The 21,760-nt window shown below is 40.9% G+C and overlaps 2 protein-coding genes across 2 annotated transcripts; both read left to right on the top strand.

Moving 5' to 3' along the window:
• Positions 1-772: 772 nt before the first annotated feature.
• On the top strand, positions 773-1,720 carry LOC120876579 (olfactory receptor 52E5). The gene has a single exon (XM_040258555.1). It carries the CDS (start codon positions 779-781, stop codon positions 1,718-1,720), a length of 942 nt encoding a protein of 313 aa, XP_040114489.1. The 5' UTR covers positions 773-778.
• An 18,819-nt stretch (positions 1,721-20,539) lies between these two features.
• LOC120876578 (olfactory receptor 56A4-like) lies at positions 20,540-21,481 on the top strand. The gene has a single exon (XM_040258554.1). The coding sequence runs from the start codon at positions 20,540-20,542 to the stop codon at positions 21,479-21,481; it is 942 nt and encodes a 313-aa protein (XP_040114488.1).
• The last annotated feature ends 279 nt before the right edge of the window (positions 21,482-21,760 follow it).

The following is a 21,760-nucleotide window of genomic DNA, read 5'->3' as shown; positions in this document are numbered from 1 at the left end:
GAAGAATTTATAGCTCTGAGAAGGTTTATTATTTTGCTGGAATTATACATTAGTCTCCTGATATGTCAAAATTTCTTAATTCCATTCCTTAGTTCATATCTAAACACTAGCTATCCACCCCTCCACCATAACTAAGTTCCCTCCCACATACCATTTTCTCTTTTCATTTAGCAATTCCTTGTTCTTTAATTAAAAAATTTTTATTAAAGTATAGTTGATTTATAATCTTGTAAGACTTTTTTGTATTCTTTTCCATTATCATTTATTATAGGATACTAAATATAGCTATCTGTGATATACAGTAAGACCTTGTTGCTTATATATCCACATATCATCTTCTTTTCAGGCCTCTCTTGAAAGAATGTATCATTCTCCTAAACCATCAATATCAATACAAATCCTATAATTTTATACACACACACACACAGACCATTTTGTTTAGGCTTTACATGATGATTAATAAATATAATTAACAATCAGTATTTTTATTTTATAGCCATATACAGTTTCTTCCTTAAAGAGTGAAGGGAAAAAGATACAAGTGCAAAATGGCTTTTTTGGGGAAATTTTCCACATAGTTTTCTATGTTGGTGAGGTAAATACTTTGAAGTGAGAATGTCTTTTTAATTCTGCCTCATATTCCATCTCTAGGTCTCCTCAGCTGTATTATGAAATTAAAGATTCCAGAAAACAGGTGACATGCTCTGAAAGAGGTTATGTTCTCTCCCTGGAAGCAAGAAAACTGCAAAAAATGTATCTATAACCACTCCAACCAGATATGCTGCACCCCAACAAGACACAGTTCCATCCTTCTTCCTTTCTTCTGATGGGGATTCCAGGGCTGGAAGACATGCACATCTGGATCGGCTTCCCCTTCCTTGCAGTTTATCTAATAGCTCTCCTGGGAAACATTACCATCCTATTTGTGATCCAGACTGAACGCAGCCTCCACCAACCTATGTTTTACTTCCTGGCCATGTTGGCCTTCACTGACCTTGGCCTGTCCACAGCCACCATCCCCAAGATGCTGGGCATCTTCTGGTTCAATCTCAGGGAGATTGTGTTTGGTGCTTGCATCACACAGATGTACACAATTCACATATGCACTGGCTTGGAGTCTGTGGTGCTGACAGTCATGGCCATTGACCGATACATTGCCATCTGCAACCCTCTGAGATATAGCATGGTCCTCACCACTAAGGTAATAGCTATCCTTGGCATAGTCATCATATTTAGGACTTTGGTATTTGTGACTCCGTTTATCTTCCTTATCCTGAGACTGCCTTTCTGTGAAGTCCGGATCATCCCCCACACCTATTGTGAACACATGGGTTTGGCAAAGTTGTCTTGTGCCAGTATTAGGGTCAATGTTATCTATGGCTTGATTGCTTTCTCTGTTGGGTACATTGATCTTTCTGTGATTGGATTTTCATATGTCCAAATCCTCAGAGCAGTCTTCTACCTCCCCTCCTGGGATGCACGGCTCAAGGCACTCAGCACCTGTGGATCCCATGTCTGCGTCATGTTGGCCTTCTACCTGCCAGCACTCTTCTCCTTCATGACCCACCGCTTTGGCCACAATGTCCCTCACTGCACCCACATACTTCTGGCCAATCTATATGTGGTTGTACCTCCTGCCCTTAACCCTATCATCTATGGGGTCAGGACAAAGCAGATAAGAGAACGAGTACTTAGGATGCTCAACCCAAAAAGCTATTGATGTTTAGCCCCAAGAAAATCTTCCATGATCATCAGTTCAGTTCAGTTCAGTCACTCAGTCATGTCTGACTCTTTGCGACCCCATGAATCGCAGCACGCCAGGCCTCCATGTCCATCACCAACTCCCAGAGTTCACTCAGATTCATGTCCATCGAGTCAGTGATTCCATCCAGCCATCTCATCCTCTGTCGTCCCCTTTTCCTCCTGCCCCCAATCCCTCCCACCATCAGAGTCTTTTTCAATGAGTCAACTCTTCACACAAGGTGGCCAAAGTACTGGAGTTTCAGCTTCAGCATCATTCCTTCCAAAGAAATCCCAGGGCTGATCTCCTTCAGAATGGACTGGTTGGATCTCCTTGCAGTCCAAGGGACTCTCAAGAGTCTTCTCCAATACCACAGTTCAAAAGCAGCAATTCTTCGGTGCTCAGCCTTCTTCACAGTCCAACTCTCACATCCATACATGACCACTGGAAAAACCATAGCCTTGACTAGACGGACCTTAGTCAGCAAAGTAATGTCTCTGCTTTTGAATATACTATCTAGGTTGGTCATAACTTTTCTTCCAAGGAGTAAGTGTCTTTTAATTTCATGGCTGCAATCACTATCTGCAGTGGTTTTGGAGCCCCCAAAAAATAAAGTCTGACACTGTTTCCACTATTTCCCCATCTATTTCCTGCCGGGGTCCAGCACCGGTGGATCCAGGGTGATTTGAAGGTGGGGACGGAGTCAGCGTCCTTGGAAAAATACATATTTAATTACAGGTATGGAGAGAGATTAGAAACGGATAGTGTAGTAGGAAAATTAGTGGAGAAAAAGAGGCTGAATAACTTGGTTTACGTGGAATAGCATCCATGCTCCAGATGGGAATTCAGCCAGAGAAACGGGGAGCAAGAAAGAAGCGACATGGAGGAATCAGTCTTTCCGGAAACTGATCCAATTTCTTTATTTTGGGGTTTGCTTATATACCTTTAGTTACATATAGGGATGAATACAGAGTCACGCGGGGGTCAGCAGTCCTGACCTTTATCAAAATCAGGTGCTTCACATAAAAAGGTCTTAGGGATTTTATGATCCTCTCGTTCTGATAACCAAAAACTTATTTTTTCCAAGGGTGTTTTTTCTTAAACCAGGCACCACCCTCCAAATAAAGTTGCATTCCTATAGGGTGAGGGTGTAGTGAGTTACAATCAAGAAAGGAATTTATTTAACCCAAGGTTAACATGATTAATCTTAAAGGTTAATACTTATTTCTCCTATATGCTTAAAGGTTAATACTTATTTCTCCTATATGTTAGTTATATTCATTATAAGGGCAGGGAACATGGAGATTTAGCAGCAAACATCAGCCCAACAAATGAAAATCCTTTCACCAATGTTCCCCTTAAGATCTATTTAGTCTTAAGATAGTGATAAAGTTACATTTTTACAAAGCAAGGACACAGTGATTTGTAACAAAGTAGTGATCTATTACAAAAGAGAAAATTCATTAACTCAAAAAGTCTAGTATTGCTAACCTTAAAAACTACTATATTTCCTTTTCTATATTCTAAATACATTGATTAATATATTCCCAGGTACCTAAGGATATGGAGGCCTGGCGGCAATCATTGACTCAACAATGAGAAAAGCCCTATGCTAATCAAGACTTTCAAAATACTCCAAAACTCTCTGTGCTGTTTATGGTTGAGAGGTAGTAAACAATCATGTGCTTAGTGGCAGGAGTATGGATAATCCTGTCACACAAGCTAGTCTGTCAGCAGAGAGGTTTGACCTGAAACACCCTTGTCACACCCAGGGCAGGGAATTAGCAGCAATTATTGGCACAACAAATGAAAAACCCTTCACCAATATAATTCCTAACCAACCCACTATACTAATAATTTCCAACTCCCCAAAAGAATTTGCCTTTAGTAAGTCTAAAACATCTCATGCCTCTCAGGTTGGGAGGCTGTAAACAATCACATGTGGCTGGACAAACCTATACAGGCGGACTAGATAACCTTCAGAGGAGTCCGTAAGCTGAAACACTCTTGTCATGCCCAGGAATTTTTATTGCCTTGGAGCTGCATGTTTACTCCTTCTCCAAGAGAAATGGTTATGGGGGAGAGCATAAAACAGACTGGTTTTGGGGTAGATGCTCGGGAACGGGGGGTTTCCTGAGGCTTGATCACGCCTTTGCATATGCCAAGCCTCCTTCTCATGACCTTTGCCATGGGCGGAGTTCCTCACGCTGGCCGCCGGCAATTTCCCATGAAGTAATGAGACTTTGCCAACTAAGGTCCGTCTAGTCAGGGCTACGGTTTTTCCTGTGGTCATGTATGGATGTGAGAGTTGGACTGTGAAGAGGGCTGAGCGCCGAAGAATTGATGCTTTTGAACTGTGGTGTTGGAGAAGACTCTTGAGAGTCCCTTGGACTGCAAGGAGATTCAACCAGTGCATTCTAAAGGACATAACCCTGGGTGTTCTTTGGAAGGAATGATGCTAAAGCTGAAACCCCAGTACTTTGGCCACCTCATGCGAAGAGTTGACTCATTGGAAAGGACTCTGATGCTGGGAGGGATTGGGGGCAGGAGGAGAAGGGGACGACCGAGGATGAGATGGCTGGATGGCATCACGGACTCGATGGTCGTGAGTCTGAGTGAACTCCAGGAGATGGTGATGAACAGGGAGGCCTGGCGTGCTGCGATTCATGAGGTCACAAAGAGTCGGACATACTGAGTGACAGAACTGAACTGAACTGAATGGGACCAGATGCCATGATCTTCGTTTTCTGAATGTTGAGCTTTAAGCCACCTTTTTCACTCTCCTCTTTCACTTTCATCAAGAGGCTTTTTTGTTCCTCTTCACCATCAGTGGGATAATAATAAGATCAAAGCAGTAGTAAATACTGGAAGTATTTTCATTAAACTCCGCTGGCATTTCCACACAAGCCAGTCACACTACTTTTTTGCCCATCAGTCATAATCTGTATATTCCCATTGGAAGGCATAGCTCAAAGATTCCAAAATAATCACTCTACTTTTTGCCACAGGAAAAGTACGTAGAAAATTCTCACACTGAAATCCCACTGATGCTACAAAATTTCTAAATGGAGAAAAAGATTTGAAAAAGTCACGCCCCCGGTACCTTCAATAATCTTCTTTCTTATGGTCTTGTTATTCACAGGTCAGAAGCTGAAGTTCATAACTATAAACATGATGAATTTCATGAAAGTCAAGCAGGACACAGTGGTAAGGGACATGCATGAGTCATGAGATTCAGGTTTAAACTCAGGCTCTGTCCTTGACTGGAAGGTTTACCTGAGTTTGTCACTTAGAACTCTTTGAGTGTCAGTATACTCGCTAATAAAATAACTGAAAAAAAAAAAAAAGAAAGAAAGAAAAAACCTGTTGTGAACATCTTTGCAGCTTCTAAGAACAAAGAAACATTGAAAGTAAACACATGTTTCTGGTGCGGTTGTTACTTCTGGTGCATATAGATTAATTTACTAATTTCAATCCTACTCTACAGTCACTGATTCCAGCTGCAGATGACCCTGGTGCTTGGGGGTCTGCAGGGACTCAACCCTGACCTTGGTCAAAGCCTAGTCAAAAGGCTATAATGCCTAGAGTTAAGAGTGCTTTCTCTGGGCTTGAGGACTCAGTGAAACTACATGCCCTACAGTCCTGATTCGGGCATGAGGCAGAATGGTTAGCTTTAGGGCAGAATGCACGAGAGTGGCTACTAACATAAAGTCATTCCCACCTGAGTATGGAAGCTAGATAGTATAACTGATTTTTTAGGTATTCTAGGAACTTCAGAAACATTCAGTTGGCTTCTAATTGGAAATGGGACCCTGGTTAAAATTCAAGAGAGAGTGAGCAAGGAATAAACAGAGAATGGGACTATGGTAATGTAAACAAGAGAGGTGGGGAACTTTAAAAAAAAGATACTCTTTTTAAATTTATAAAGAAAAATGACCAAATGATCAGTCTCTACATAGAAATTATAATACTGACACAAACAAGATTTTAAAAGACTAAACAGATTCAAAATGATGAAGGGAGGTGATAAAAAAGGTTATTGCAGATTTTCATCCGAGTAAGATGGTGTGTGCACTCAGTCTGATCCAACTCTTTGCTACCCCTTGGATCCTCTGTCTATGGGATTTTCTAGGCAAGAATACTGAAGTGGGTTGCCACTTCCCCCTCCAGAGCATCTTCCCTACCCAGGGATTGAACCCACATCTCCTGCATTGCAGGTGGATTCTTTACCACTGAGCCATCAGGGAAGCCGTGGTAAGATGATAAGAAGCCATGATAACTTATCATATATTTCTCATATTAATACTATATTAACTGTTTTGCAATATTAACAAATTTGCAAATCTTTCAAAATCATTTAGAAAATTAATGTTATTCTGATGACAAAATCAGAAAATAGAGAAGAAAATACAGTCTTTAAATCAATGCAAATAGCAACACAATTATGAGAAATTTGACTCAAAGTCAGTGTTCACAGGGATAGATACTACCAATTTGTTGTAAGGATTTGTAAAGGATGTAGGATTCCATACACCAGTTGTCATATCTCATGATAACTAGCACAATTTTGGCACATGAAGGGGCTTAGAAAACATTCCTTTACTTACCATACTGAAGTGAATAAATGTAGAGTTGACAAATAGTGTCTACAATGGACCTCTAGTTCTACAGAAGTCAGTCCCTAAATATGAGTGTCTTTGTGCTCTGGTTCTAAGGCGAGAGGTTAAAGAGGACCACAGGTTCTCACAGAATTGTCAAAACCAGGGAAGGTGGTTCAAGAAACTGGAAAAAAAATGGTCCTAAGATAAGATTTCAGGTGACTCTACATACAGGTAAAGGGAATGGGAATAGGGGGCCAGGATTACTCTAAGAACCAGGTCTTAAAGGGCAGATCCAACACTGCCAAGAAGTTTCAATAATATTAAAAAAAAAAAAAAAAAGTCCTCAGCACAGTCTTAGTGGGCCAGATTTAGTATTAACTAAATGTATTTTAAATTGTAGACTGTAGTTGTTTTTGTCAATTTAACTGAGAAAATCTATGAAGAGTTGCTTTGCTATTATAGTCTGACTATGGTTCAGCTACTCTGGAAGAAGTTGTATTAAGAAACAGAGAAGGGTATGGTGGGACCTATCAAAGCCACTCACTTCACTCCATGGTTTGCAGGTTTGTCATATTTGCATGAGAAATTTACATGAGCAATACAGATCCTTTCAAGAAATAAAGATCTGAAACCATTGAACAGTATTGAGAAACACAAGAAAATTTTAATCAAGATCCAGTAGCGAGAGAGAGCAACAAGTTACCTGGGAATTAAATATCTAGAGGAAAACAGAATCTATCTAGTGACCAAGACTCAAAACAAACAGCTAAATATTGTTGAGGAAATAAAACTATGCATTCCACATATCCTAAATTGGAGTTTGCAAGCCTCTTAGTACATCTGATGCTATATTTTGCTTATGATATATTCCAAGCATGTGAGTGCTAATGATGACAACTGTGACCTCAGAAACCCAGAGTGGGACATCAAGACAGGGAATCTGGGAGTCTAAACAGCATTTGTTATTGTTGCTTGGTTGGTCGCTCAGTCATGTCTGACTCTTTGCAACCCCATGGACTGCAGCATGCCAGGCTTTCCTGTCCTTCACCTGGATTGTGCTCAAACTCATGTCCATTGAATCGGTGATGTCATCCAACCGTCTCATCCTCTATCATCCACGTTTCCTCCTACCAATCTTTCCCAGCATCAGGGTCTTTTCTGATGACTCAGCTCTTCACATCAGGTGGCTAAAGTATTGGAGCTTCATCATTAGTCCTTTCAATAAATATTCAGGATGGATTTCTTTTAAGATTGACTAGTTTGATCTCCTTGATGTCCAAGGGACTCTCAAGAGTCTTCTCCAACACCACAATCCAAAAGCATCAATTATTTGGTGCTCAGTCTTCTTTATGGTCCAACTCTCATATCCATACATGACTACTGGAAAAACCATAGTTTTGACTAGACAGACCTTTGCTGACATAGTAATGTCTCTGCTTTTTAATATGCTGCCTAGGTTTTTCAAAGTTGTTTTTTTTTTTTTTTTTCTCCAAAAACAAGTGTCTTTTCATTTCATGATGGCAGTCACCATCTGCAGCAGTTTTGGAGACCAAGAAAATAAAGTCTGTCACAGTTTCCATTGTCTCCCCATCTATTTGCCATAAAGTGATAGGACCAGATGCTATGATTTTAGTTTTCTTGAATGTTGAGTTTTAAGCCAGCCTTTTCACTCTCCTCTTTCACTTTCAACAAGAGGTTCTTTAGAGCCTCTTCACTTTCTGCTATAAGGGTGGTGTCATCAATATATCTGAAGTCATTGATATTTTCCCTAGCAATCTTGATTCCAGCTTGTGCTTCATCTTGCCCAGCATTTCACCTAATGTACATTGCATATAAGTTAAATAAAGAAGCAAGGTGACAACATTCAACCTTGATGTATGCCTTTCCCAGTTTGAAACCAGTCCATCGTTCCATGTTCAGTTCTAACTATTGCTTCTTGACCTGCATACAGATTTCTCAGGAGGCAGGTCAGGTGGTCTGGTATTCCCATCTCTTAGAATTTGCCACAGTTCATTGTGATCTACACAGTCAAAGGCTTTAGTGTAGGCAATGAAGCAGAAATAGATGTTTTTCTGGAATTCTCTTGCTTTTTCTATGATCTAACAGATGTTGACAATTTGATCTCTGGTTCCTCTGCCTTTTCTAAATCCAGCTGAACATTTGGAAGTTCTCGGTTCATGTACTGCTGAAGCCTCACTTGGAGAATTTTGAGCATTACTTTGCTAGCATGTGAGATGAGTGCAGTTGTGTGGTAGTTTGAACATTCATTGGCATTGCCTTTCGTTGGGTTTGGAATGAAAACTGACCTTTTCCAGTCCTGGAGCCACTGCTGAGTTTTCCAAATTTGCTGGCATATTGAGTGCAGCACTTTAACAGTATTATCTTTTAAGATTTGAAATAGCTCAACAGAAATTCCATCACCTCCTCTAGCTTTGTTCATAGTGATACTTCCTAAGACCCACTTGACTTCACATTCCAGGATGTCTGGCTCTAGATGAGTAATCACACCATCATGGTTATCTGGGTCATTAAAATCTCTTTTGTAAAGTCCCTCTGTGTATTCTTGCGACCTTTTCTTAATACCTTCTGCTTCTGTTAAGTCCATATCATTTCTGTCCTTTATTGTGCCCATCTTTGCATTAAATATTCCCTTTGGCATTTCTTGAAGAGATCTTTCTAGTCTTTCCCATTCTATTGCTTTCCTCTATTTCTTTCACTGATCTCTTAAGAAGGCTTTCTTATCTCTCCTTGCTATTCTTTGAAACTCTGAATTCTGATGAGTATGTCTTTCCTTTTCTCCTTTGCCTTTCGCTTCTCTTTTTTTCTCAGCTATTTGTAAGGCCTCCTCGGGCAGCCATTCTGCCTTTTTGTACTTCTTCTTCTTGGAGACGGTTTTGGTCACTGCCTCCTGTACAATGTTATAAACCTTCATCCATCATTCTTCAGCCACTCTGTCTATCAGATCATATCCTTTGAAGTTATTTGTCACTTCCACTGCATAATTGCAAGGGATTTGATTTAGGTCGTACCTGACTGGCCTAGTGGTTTTCCCTACTTTATTCAATTCAAGTCTGAATTTTGCAATAAGGAGTTTACGATCTGAGCCACAGTCAGCTCCCAGTTTTGTTTTTGCTGACTATATATTGCTTCTCCATTTTGCCTGTAAAAAATATAATTATCTGATTTTGGTATTGACCATCTGGTGATGTCCATGTGTAGAGTCATCTCTCGTGTTGTTGGAAGAAAGTGTTTGCTATGACCAGTGCATTCTCTTGGCAAAATTCTGTTAGCCTTTGTGCTGCTTCATTTTGTATTCCAAGGCCAAACTTGCCTGTTGCTCCAGGTATCTCTTGACTTCCTACTTTTGCATTCCAATCCCCTATGATGAAAAGAACATCAGTTTTTGGTGTTAGTTCTTGAAGATCTGGTAGGTCTTCATAGACCCATTCAACTTTAGCTTATTTGTACCAGTGGTTGGGGCATAGACTTGGATTACTGTCATATTGAGTGGTTTGTCTTGGAAACGAACAAAGATCATTCTGTCATTTTTGAGATTGCACCCAAGTATTTCATTCTGGACTCTTTTGTTGACTGTGATGGCTACTCCATTTCTTCTAAGGGATTCTTACCCACAGTTGTGTATGTAATGGTCATCTTTATTAAATTTGCCCATTCCGGTCCATTTTAGTTCACTGATTCCTAAAATGTCGATGTTCACTCTTGCCATCTCCTGTTTGACCACTTCCAATTTACTTTGATTCATGGACCTAACACTTCAGGTTCCTAAGCAACATTGTCCTTTATAACATCAGACTACTTTTACCACCAGACACACTCACACTTTGGCTCAGCTTCTTCATTCCTTCTGGAGCTATTTCTCCACTCTTCTCCAGTTGCATATTGGGCACCTACCAACCAGAGGAGTTCGTCTTTCAGTGTCATATCTTTTTGTCTTTTCATACTGTTCATGGGGTTTTCAAGGCAAGAATGCTGAAGTGTTTTGCCATTCCCTTCTCCAGTGGACCACGTTTTGTCAGAACTCTCCAAAAGGACTCATCAAAGGTTTCCTTGCTGGCAACTCAACAGTGTCTCCTTGTGGCTATTAACCAGAATAGCAACACTGGAGTGATTCCACTTAAGTCTGCTTGGTGTTTGAAAGGAGATTGACAACTTTGAAATCAAAATTTCTGGGATCTCCAACAGTAGGGGAAGGACTGTGGATGGCTTAAAGAAGAAAATACTGTACTTCATGATCATAAGCCAATGGGAATTTTAACGATTCATTTAAAAAATAAAAGATATATATGACAATTTATACTCTGATTTCCTTTTCTCCTTTGACATTGAAAAGTCAATATCAAATCAATGACATGAGTCAAGTATTCATAAATAGAATATATCTCAGCATTTTATAAGTGTTACATTAGCAATATTTGACTAGAGGCACATAAAAATAGCATTTATTCATTTTTCAACTAAAAAAATATTTATCAAGTGCCATATGTGTGATTCACAAAATAGTGGTTAGTACAGTTACCAAGAAAAAAGCTACTTTAAGAAAGCTTATGTTCAAAACAGCCCATGACTTATTATTTCCAACCTTGCCAATTAGGCAATTAAGCAAAATAATAAATTCCTAATGATCATTTAATTAATAGTGGCCAGAGTCAAGAGCGAGTTAAGCACATCTGCTACATAAATAAATCTGCTTTTCCTATTACATTTTTGAAGAGTGAGTTGAATTGTTAGACTTCAACTGGATAGTTTTGCAGTTTTGTGGACTTTTTCATGGTCTATATTATAAATAGCAAAGGCAGACCACTGTATAACCCAACATATAGTGAATTGCTCAGTGTAAGTAAAGTTGATTTCTCCATCAAAGATATCACAGTAACTTAACACACTTACTAATTAAAGTTTATTCTCATCCACATACCATTCCAATACGTGTGGGCTTTGTTTCACATCAGCATTTACAGACCCATGCTTCTTTGATTAGTTGACTCCTTTATGTTCTAATCCCTTACAGACTGCCACTGGTGCCTCTGAATATGTCAGGCAAATAAACGGGGAGAATGAGCAGGATTTTGTAAGATATTTTAGGGATTCAATTTAAGAGAGATTTACACCATTTTTTCTGTCATTCCCTTGGCCAGAATCTTTACATAAATCTAGCTGGAGAGGGCTGGTGATTAAATATTTATTTCTTAAGAGAAATAAGGTCAAACTAGTCAATCCTAAAGGAAATCAACCCTGAATATTCATTGGAAGGACTGATGCTGAAGTTCCAATATTTTGGCCACCTGTTTCAAAGAGCAGACTCATTGGAAAAGAGTGTGAGGCTGGGAAAGCTTGAGGGGGAGAGGAGAATGGGGCAGCAGAGCATGAGTTGGTTGGATGGGATTACTGATTCAATGAATAGGGATTTGAGTGGACTCTGGGAGATGGTGGAGGACAAGAAAGCCTAGTGTGCTGTACTCCATGGAGTTCCAAAGAGTTAGATGTTATTTAGCCACAAAGAGTTAGTTAGTGACTGAATAACAATAAGAAAAGTGATATGAGAGACCCTCACATGTAAAGCATATATAATCTCTTCCCAAATGAGACTACCAGAACCCTCACCTAGGCACTGTATCCTCAAAGAGTCCAAGGTCTCCAGGGGTGTGTGGTCATCTCCATCAAGTCCTGATATAGTCCCTCTTGGATGAGTCATCTTCCTCCTCCTACCATATATCTAATAGTGGAGCATAAACCAAAAAGATTCCCAGTTGAACTGAAGCATGGAATACATTTAGCAGGAACTTGTCAGTGGTAATTCTGAAGTACTTTGGGGCAGGCACTGCAATACTTTTATCTCCTAACAGTTGGGTAAGTTCTCTTGACCTCCCACTTTATATCATTCTGGGAGAAACTCTCCTGGCCATTGCTTTCCATGTCCTTTTTCTGCATCTGTGGGGTTGTGTCTTCTTTAATGTTTCCCCACTGCCTTATATGAAGCAGGCAGTGGAAAATGTGACTTATTTGGCAGATATTGCATTTGGAGACTGTTTTGTGTCTGTCAAGTATTAAAATCAATGACTGTTTTAATTTTTTTTTTTTTTACTTTACAATACTGTATTGGTTTTGCCATACATCAACATGAATCCGCCATGGGTGTACATAAGTTCCCACTCCTGAACTCCCCTCCCATCTCCCTCCCCATACCATCCCTCTGGGTTATCCCAGTGCACCAGCCCCAAGCATCCTGTATCCTGCATTGAACCTAGACTGGTGCCTTGTTTCTTATGTGATATTATACATGTTTCAATGCCATTCTCCCAAATCATCCCACCCTCTCCCTCTCCCACGGAGTCAAAAATCTATTCTATACATCTGTGTCTCTTTTGCTGTCTCGCATACAGGGTTATTGTTACCATCTTTCTAAATTCCATATATATGTGTTAGTATACTGTATTGGTGTTTTTCTTTCTGGCTTACTTCACCCTGTATAATAGGCTCCAGTTTCATCCACCTCATTAGAACTGATTCAAATGTATTCTTTTTGATGGCTGAGTAATACTCCATTGTGTTTTAATTTTTAATCAAAAACTATTTAAAAGTCTAGATCATGTTCCTTTAGCAATGAATCCCCTTAAAAATTTAACAAGATTTTTCTTAAGTAAACTTTCTTTCCTTTTTTATGTATTTTTCTTTCCCCAAGCAACTGCTTTTATACATAATGGTGTCTATCTAAGGCTATCAGACTTGAGAGGACAGTGATTCACATAATCTAGTCTTTTCTCAGGGTCATTTTCTATGAGTCTTTGCTACTCAAAGACATTCTAAATCTTTCTCTTAACCTTTGACTTCCCAAGTACTCGGAACATTCTTCAAGACTTTATATTTGCAAACTTTATCTATCGTGGTCTTCTTGGAAACCAGTTAACTTTCTGTTAAGCTCATTTATTACTCATAACAACTTATCAAATTAAATCAACAACTGCAAACAAACACTATTATTTTGAATTCTTTAAACCTTTCCCCTAGAATTACCAACTTGTGTGTGTGTGTGTGTTCAGTCAGGCATGTCACTCAGGCATGTTCAACTCTTTGTACCCCATGGACTGTGGCCCAACAGGCTTCTCTGTCTATGGTATTTTCCAGGCAAGGATACTGGAGTGGATTGCCAGTTCCTTCTCCAGGATATCTTCCCAACCCAGGGATCAAATCCGTGTCTTTTCCACCTCCCCTGTACTGACCAGCAGATTCTTTACCACTGCACCATAACTTGACAGCTGACAAAACAAACAATTCCAATTTACCAGTGAATTAGCACAATGCAATTTTATACTTTTTAATGACATCGAATTCAGTGTATGTAAAAGGTGAAAATGATTCCTTCCAATCATTCAGGGTCCTAGCCTTGTTCACTGTGTGGTTCCACTACTTTCTATGGGTTTGTGTCTTCCAGTGAATTATCTGCAATGAGCCAGAGGAGGAGGAAGAGATAGAATGCAGAGGACATCAAGGAGGTTGTAAAAGCCATTCCTGGAAGAGGTGCATGCGATTCCCTTGGCCAGACTTAGTCATAAAGCCCCACACAACTGCAAGTATGAGCTTCCCAGTTTGCTCAGTGGGTAAAGAATCTTCCTATAATGCAGGAGACACAGGACCCAAGGGTTCAATCCCTGGGTCAGGGAGATCCCCTAGAGGAGGGCATGGCAACCCACTCCAGTATTCTTGCCTGGAGTATCCCATGGACAGAGGAGCTTGGTGGGCTATAGTCCATAGGGTTGCAAAGAGTCAGATGCAACTGAGCACACGTGCAACGGCAAGTATGCCTGGAAAATGTAAATTTACTTGTATTTATGAAGAAAACGAACTCTGCTTGGAAAAGTTAGCCTTGTCTCTGTCATTTATATACACTGATTGCCAAGCTAAAATCCAACCATGGCGTGAAAATGATGAGAAGCGGTAGGAGAACCTCCAATATGTCTATGGCTCTTCTGGTCTCACTGAGACACTGTCTGTCCTACAGCCTGATCTACTTCTTGATTACTTTTTCCAGATGCTTCATTAAATAATCCCCCATGTTTATTTTAGACAAAAGAGAGAGAAGCAGAGGGACACATTTAGATCCCTTGCGTGTTTTCCCATCATCCCCTTCACCTGTGGTAGGAAGAAAGAGAAGGCACCCGGTGGAGTATGGGTAAACTGCATGTCACAGACGGAAGTTCAACAGACTGGGTACCGGGATTTGAATTCCTCCCCAGACCCAGCCCCCAGCCCAGGACCATCTAAATATTCTCCGGAGACCTGCTTTGCCATTTTACCAGGGGGACATCAGGAGTTCAACCTTTAATTCAAACAAATGAGGATTCTATTTGGGTTGACACAGTTTGTTGTCTGTCAGACACTATTGTTGGGATATAATTGGGAAGGGGCACTAGAGGAGTTAATATCTAAGGCAGACAGAACTTGATGGATTTCCTCAACAAAATAATTGAATTTGCATTTGCTTGGATGTTTATAATAGAATTAAGAACTGTGTCCTATTTGAGAATTAGGCTGAGAGTTTCCCAAAACCTGAGCTAACTCCTGTAAAAGTAAATATTGATTTGTCTGTAGATTGAGCCAAAAGGTGGGGGAGGGGATGTTATTTATGGGTCTGAGTATCTTGTTTCCTCACAGCTGAGGTGAAAGCAGGCTGCCTGACTTTAGGTACTCTGCTGACTTAAGAGATGTGAAAGTATTGTACATTTATCCAGACAACTAATATCAGTGAGAAGATATTTCTGAGATTTTTTTTTTTCCTGTTGTGGGATAATACTGCCTTGCTTAGTGTCATCACTTCATATTCCTTTTGCACCAATTTTCTTTTCTTAGAGAAAACGACTGCTTAGTTCACCAAATAATACACATGTTATATTGATCACCATGGCTGATTCTTCCTATGCTCTACTGAGTGACAGATTGGTCAGTATGCCATATACTCTTAAGAAATAACTTCCTGACATTCACTTTCAGTGTAAAAAACCCTGGATTTTAAGTGTGAAAACCAGGTTTAATATTCTGGATAAGCTAAGCTATTGCCAGCTACACAAAATAAGCAATTACTTTATTTTATTTTATTTTATTTTTTTAAGCAATTACTTTAAACTCCCCATATTTCTGTTTCATTGCCTGAAAGTGAAGTCGCTCAGTCGTGTCCGACTCTTTGCGACCCCATGGACTGTAGCCTATCAGGCTCCTCCGTCCATAGGGTTTTCCAGGTAAGAGTGCTGGAGTGGATTGCCATTTCCTTCTCCAGGGGATCTTCCCGACCCAGGAACTGAACCCTGGTCTCCCACATTGCAGGCAGATGCTTTACCGTCTGAGCCACCAGGGAAGCCCTTTCATTGTCTAAAACACTGAAAAGAGTAATTATTTTACTGACTTTCTTCATTCAATTATATATGCATGTAAAAACATTAATTCACTATCTTTGTGCTTTTTTCTTTCTTATAAACTGTCTTCCTTCCCCTCCCTCCCTGTCTTTTTCTTCTCTTCTTTTGTTATTTTCCATATCTCCTTTCCTCTCTATTTCACCCATTTTCTCCTTTATTCTCTCCTCCTTTGTTTCATAAGAATCTCAGGTAAATTATTCTGCTCTTGACTGTGACCCCAAGACTATCTTGGTTTTTTCATACTCTCTTCCTCCAAAGTGGGTCACCATTAAAACATACTTTCAAAATCAATCAATTACTTTGGATAATCTAGTACGTGTTTTGAACTCAGGTAGATAAAGTACAGGTAACCAGCTTAATTATCTGCCCAGCTAAATCCAGAAGGAGAGAAAATAATTACATGAATAAAGCTAACAAAATTTTAGAGGGCAGACATTTGCTACTTAGTGTCATTTTCTCATGTTGCACACTGAAGGTTATTTCACACCATTATAAGAGGAAATGAGTCCTTCCTCCCTGTAAAGAACATTTCTGACTTCCTGGCCCCCACAGTTGCCCACAGTCCAAGCCGCTTGGAGGCCCCTGCTCCTTTGATTACCAAGGATGTAACTTTGTCATCTCCCTCCGAGGGTAATTTATTCAGTTCCTTCCCCACTGGTGCAACTATAGAAATTTTTCCCAAGAAAATTCTCATCACTCAGCTTTCTTACCCTTCTTTGCTCGGGGTGTTTTTCCTTTATTCAGACTCCCCAAGAGCCTTTGATCTCTCTCACTCTGTACACAGTGTTGAATTAAGTCTTTGACAATATACTCTCCTGGGAAATAGACTATAGGCCCTCAGGGTCCAGGTGTCTAACAAGGGCACCAACCATTGAAAGAAATGGGGATGGAAGGAGCACAGAGGAGCCAGAGGCCATAAAATCAGCCTCTAGGGCCTTTGAAGAGGCCAGTTCAGGTGCTTTTTCCAACAACCAGAAATAGAGGCAGTGCAAACTTTGGAAGCTGGTAAGTCCTAGTTGAGGCCAGGAAAATTGTAAGGAAGGAGACAATGAAGAAAGGTGAGTCCTGGAGCCTGGAATGAAAAGGAGATGAAATCTTTCAATAGGGCCTGATATAGATGTCGACTTTGCCAACACACTTAGATCCTGTGGCCATACAAAGTTGTTGACCCCAAACAACTGTAGACTCAAAGCCCTCATCCATATCACGGCTAGAAGACCAAGGTGGTGTGCCTGGCTGGGTCAGGACCTTCCTTTCTTCTCTTGTCTTAAACCCATCTGTGAGTCAAAGTGATCACTCTGTTTCTAGGCAATCATAGCTAGGTTCAGACTTTCTGTTTTCATTTGGCTTATTTAAGACTTATCTGTCCTTTCCAGACTCTCATCATTTCATGGTCAGGGATCATGTCTTGTTCTTTAGCACTTGGAATAAGGAACCATTATGACCACTCCTTTGTAAATATCAGTCTGTGTGCGTAACTAATGGAATTAGTGGAGTAATTAATGAAATTGGAGTATTGAAGATCAAAGCAATGCCACAGATGGCCAACAAGTCCTCATTTCTCATATTAAGAGGCTTGAGTTTCATTGAGGAGAATATGTATATAGAGAAAAAATGTTCCCAGCTATTGAGGAATTTAAAAGGATTCTAAGATGGGACTGAAAGTATATTGCTATACTATATCAGTGTTATATGAGGTCTGAAAAGGACATTTCTTCCCTGTGTCTGTTAAAAGACTTTTGATGATGTTCTTGACTCAAGTTTCTCTGTGCCTTCAGTCTTCCTTACACTAAATCTAGGTGTCCTTCTCACCCCTCAAATATTAATATATCCTTCCTTCTCCAGCTACCTGCCTGTGTTCAGAATTGGGATCACTTTTCCTTTGGACTCTTCAGGATTCTCTAAAAGGCTGGTGTGCAATTCTCCTTTGTCCCATCTGTAGCATGGCACTTCCCTGTGTCAAATTCTCTGTTGATTCCTTAGGATGTACCTGACGATGCCTACTGCCAGGTGGGCTGTGAATGGCTGCATATGCTCCTGCTCACATTTAAACCTTGTCTCCTGAAACTCTGCTCACCTACCTCTTCCCCCTCAAAGACCTTAGGATCTACTGGCCCCTAATACCTCATCATTAATCATTACTGAACATCCAACTAGGCAGACCTTTCTTCTCTTGCCATTGCCTACAAGAGTAACCCTCCCCTCTCCCCAGATGAATTTAACCATTTTATGTGTCCTTCTCAGATGCTTTAAGCTTGTTATGTCCCTGGGCTAATAGGATCTCAGGAAATAATCCTTTCTGTCCCCACAACAACAGCAAAGCTAAGTGTCATTTATCTGTTTCACATATGAGAAAATCAGGTACCAAAGAGTGTAAATAGCCTTCAGGGTCATATAATGAGTATAAGAGCCAGAGTTGGAACTCAGATTTTCAACTACAGAACATTGCTTCATTCACCTGCACTTTTGTCTCTTTCCCACTGCTTGTAAGATCATTTTTACTATAACCACAATCATAAGATGTGTTATATATGTTTATAAGTCAAGTTTTCTCTATTAGTTAATCTCCCTGAAAATAATCATTTTTACTTAATCCACGTTATACATCTGTATGCCAAACAAGATCAGATCTGAAAAGGCACTGATCATTTTCTTGACTTTTCAAATAGTTTGAGTCACTCTGAGAATCTAGAACTTGATTAATGAGAAGGAGAAGGCTTTTTAGAAGAGATAGGTATGTTTTCTATCCTCCTTATTTCTCTTATTCATACTGAGAATAATTTCTCTAATCGCAAATGGAAATACAAAAAGAGACACAGATGTATAGAACAGATTTTTGGACTCTGTGGGAGAGGGAGAATGTGGGATGATTTGGGAGAATGGCATTGAAACATGTATAATATCATGTAAGACACGAATTGCCAGTCTAGGTTCGATGCAGGATACAGGATGCTTGGGGCTGGTGCACTGGGATGACCCAGAGAAAGGGTATAGGAAGGGAGGTGCGAGGAGGGTTCAGGATTGGGAACTCATGTACACCCGTGATGGATTCATGTTGATGTATGGCAAAACCAATACAGTATTGTAAAGTAAAATAAAGTAAAATTAAAAAATAAAACAAATGGAAATACAGAACTGAGCTAATACATAGCTGTCCCTACCCCAGATTTGACCCTTGAGCCCCCGAATCTTTAGTTTCCTAAAGCCCTACACTGAGTAGAAAGTTGTGTTTGTTTATTGCATAGTCTGTATTTGGAACGTCTAGGATATTGAAAGTGAAATTCTTTGGATCAAGAAAAACCCTTCATTTCCGTCTCTGGCAGCCAGCATCTGATACCTTCTCATACACACTCCACTCTCCTGGAGGGGGTGGGTCAGGTGGGATCCATGAGCAGCATCAGTAGCCCCAAGTCTACTGAGTGTATGTCTCCTGGGCTGCTTCTCCCATCCCTGCATGACTCCCTGGCTCTTTCCCGGTCTTCAGGTGCTGGAGTCATTGTCGCCACTCTTCTTAGTGCTGGGGAGTCTGCTCTTTGTGTAGCAGTGAGGGAGTTAAGCCAGAACCCAACACCAAGAAAAAAAATCCCAACTAGAATCACAGCAGGTAAATTTTCAGAACACAGATTCCATATGCTGAAATAATTGGATCCTGGTCCCAAGGATTCATGGATAATTTTGCTTACCAGGTAAGTAAGCCCTATTTGAGTTTATATGCTGAAAACTTACTAACTATTGAAAACTTCTATTTCACCTTTGGTAACCTCTTGGTGTACCTTGCAATACTGTCTCTGTCACAAGAACAGGAAATTCGCAGTCTTTTCTAAAGGACTCTTGAAATTTCACAAAGAGAAGCAATAGCAGTTAATCCAGTAAAAGAATTATACCTTGAAGTGAAATCCTCTTTGGAGCTGGACGAAATTGTTGTCCTGGGATGGTGCAAAGGGCTGCTCCACCTCTAATCCAATATTTCCTGAATACTGAAAATAAAGAATCCTTAAGTCAATCCCTGTCCAATTGTATGGAACAGAGGGCTTTGCTCCTTTAGATTCAGCTGAACAGAGCTCTCTTCCTTGTAAACTCTGAGGAAAGGAAAAGCTGAGTTAAGTAATTGTGCTGAATGAGGCTAAATCTTGTACAGGGGCTGAAAGCAAAGGCTCTAGAATCAGATTCCCCGGTTTTCAGTTTGGTTTTGCCACGTGTGTGTGTGTGTGTCTGTGTGTGTGTGTGTCTGTGTGTGTGTTAGTCACTCAGTCATGTCCGACTCTGTGACACCATGAACTGTAGCCCACAAGGCTACTCTGTCCATGGAGTTCTCCAGGCAAGAATGCTGGAGTGGGTTGCCATTCTTTTTTTCAGGGATTGACCCCAAGTCTCCTGAATTACAGGCAGATTCTTTACCATCTGAGCCACCAGGGAATATGGCTTATGTTCTAGCTTTCCAATTTTGATCAAAGTGCTCAGCCTCCCTTTTCTTGTTCCCTTCATTACCTATGAAAATAATAATATTAGTTACTTTTTCATGTTTTTAAAAGAGGAAATGATATAATGCATATAAAGTATTTGGCATGATACCACACGCATGGCAAGTATTTAGTTAAATGTCAGCAATGATTAACAATGATGATGATGACTTGAAATCATCACTGAGGCAGTTTCAGAGCTCTAGGGAAAACCCAAGTTTTACTACAATTATAACATGCACTTCCCATGGTGCTACATTCTGTTCTACATTTTAAGGACTCTGGATTTCCAGTGTGATCAGGATATGCTCCATGGCATCACACAGCAACTACTCCACTCCCCCAGTCTCCGAATTCCTCCTCATCTGCTTCCCTAACTACCAGAGCTGGCAGCACTGGCTGTCCCTGCCCCTCAGTCTCCTCTTTCTCCTGGCCATGGGGGCCAACGCCACCCTCCTGATCACCATCCGGCTGGAGGCCTCTCTGCACGAGCCCATGTACTACCTGCTCAGCCTCCTCTCCCTTCTGGACATGGTGCTCTGTCTCACCGTCATCCCCAAGGTTCTAGCCATCTTCTGGTTTGACCTCAGGTCTATTGGGTTTTTTCCCTGCTTCCTCCAGATGTTCATCATGAACAGTTTCTTGACCATGGAGTCCTGCACATTCATGGTCATGGCCTATGACCGCTATGTGGCCATCTGCAACCCTCTGCATTACCCGTCTCTCATCACTAACCAATCTGTGGCCAGAGCCACCATCTTTGTGGTGGCCCGGAATGCCCTTGCGTCACTCCCAGTTCCGATCCTTTCCTCCCGACTCAGGTACTGTGCGGAGAACATCATCAAGAACTGCATCTGCACTAACCCGTCTGTGTCCAAACTCTCCTGTGATGACATCACCTTCAACCGGCTCTACCAGTTTGTGGCAGGCTGGACCCTACTGGGCTCTGACCTCATCCTTATCATTCTCTCCTACTCTTTTATCCTGAAAGCTGTGCTAAGGATTAAAGCTGAGGGAGCTGCTGCCAAGGCCCTGAGCACCTGTGGTTCCCACTTCATCCTCATCCTCTTCTTCAGCACAGTCCTGCTGGTCCTGGTCATCACTAACGTGGCCAGGAAGAGGATTCCCCCAGACGTCCCCATCCTGCTCAACATCCTGCACCACCTCATCCCCCCAGCTCTGAACCCCATTGTTTATGGTGTGAGAACCAAGGAGATCAAGCAGGGAATCCAGAAACTGCTCAGGAGGTTATAAGGGGTAAAATGTGACAGGCCAAAATTGGGAACAGAAATTGCTAACAGGCAATAATTTCATCGGAAGGACTGATGTTGAAGCTGAAACTCCAACACTTTGGCGACATGATGCAAAGAGCTGACTCATCTGAAAAGACCCTGATGCTGGGAAAGATTGAAGGCAGGAGGAGAAAGGGATGACAGAGGATGATATGGTTGGATGGCATCACCAACTCAACGGACATGAGTCTGAGCAAGCTCCAGGAAGTGGTGACAGAAAGGGAAGCCTGGCATACTCCAG

Source organism: Oryx dammah, unplaced genomic scaffold, assembly GCF_014754425.2.
Source record: "Oryx dammah isolate SB20612 unplaced genomic scaffold, SCBI_Odam_1.1 HiC_scaffold_17, whole genome shotgun sequence".
Classification (NCBI taxonomy): Eukaryota; Metazoa; Chordata; class Mammalia; order Artiodactyla; family Bovidae; genus Oryx; species Oryx dammah.
The sequence above is the reverse complement of the archived record's forward strand: the minus strand, read 5'-3'. Positions and strand labels throughout refer to the sequence as shown.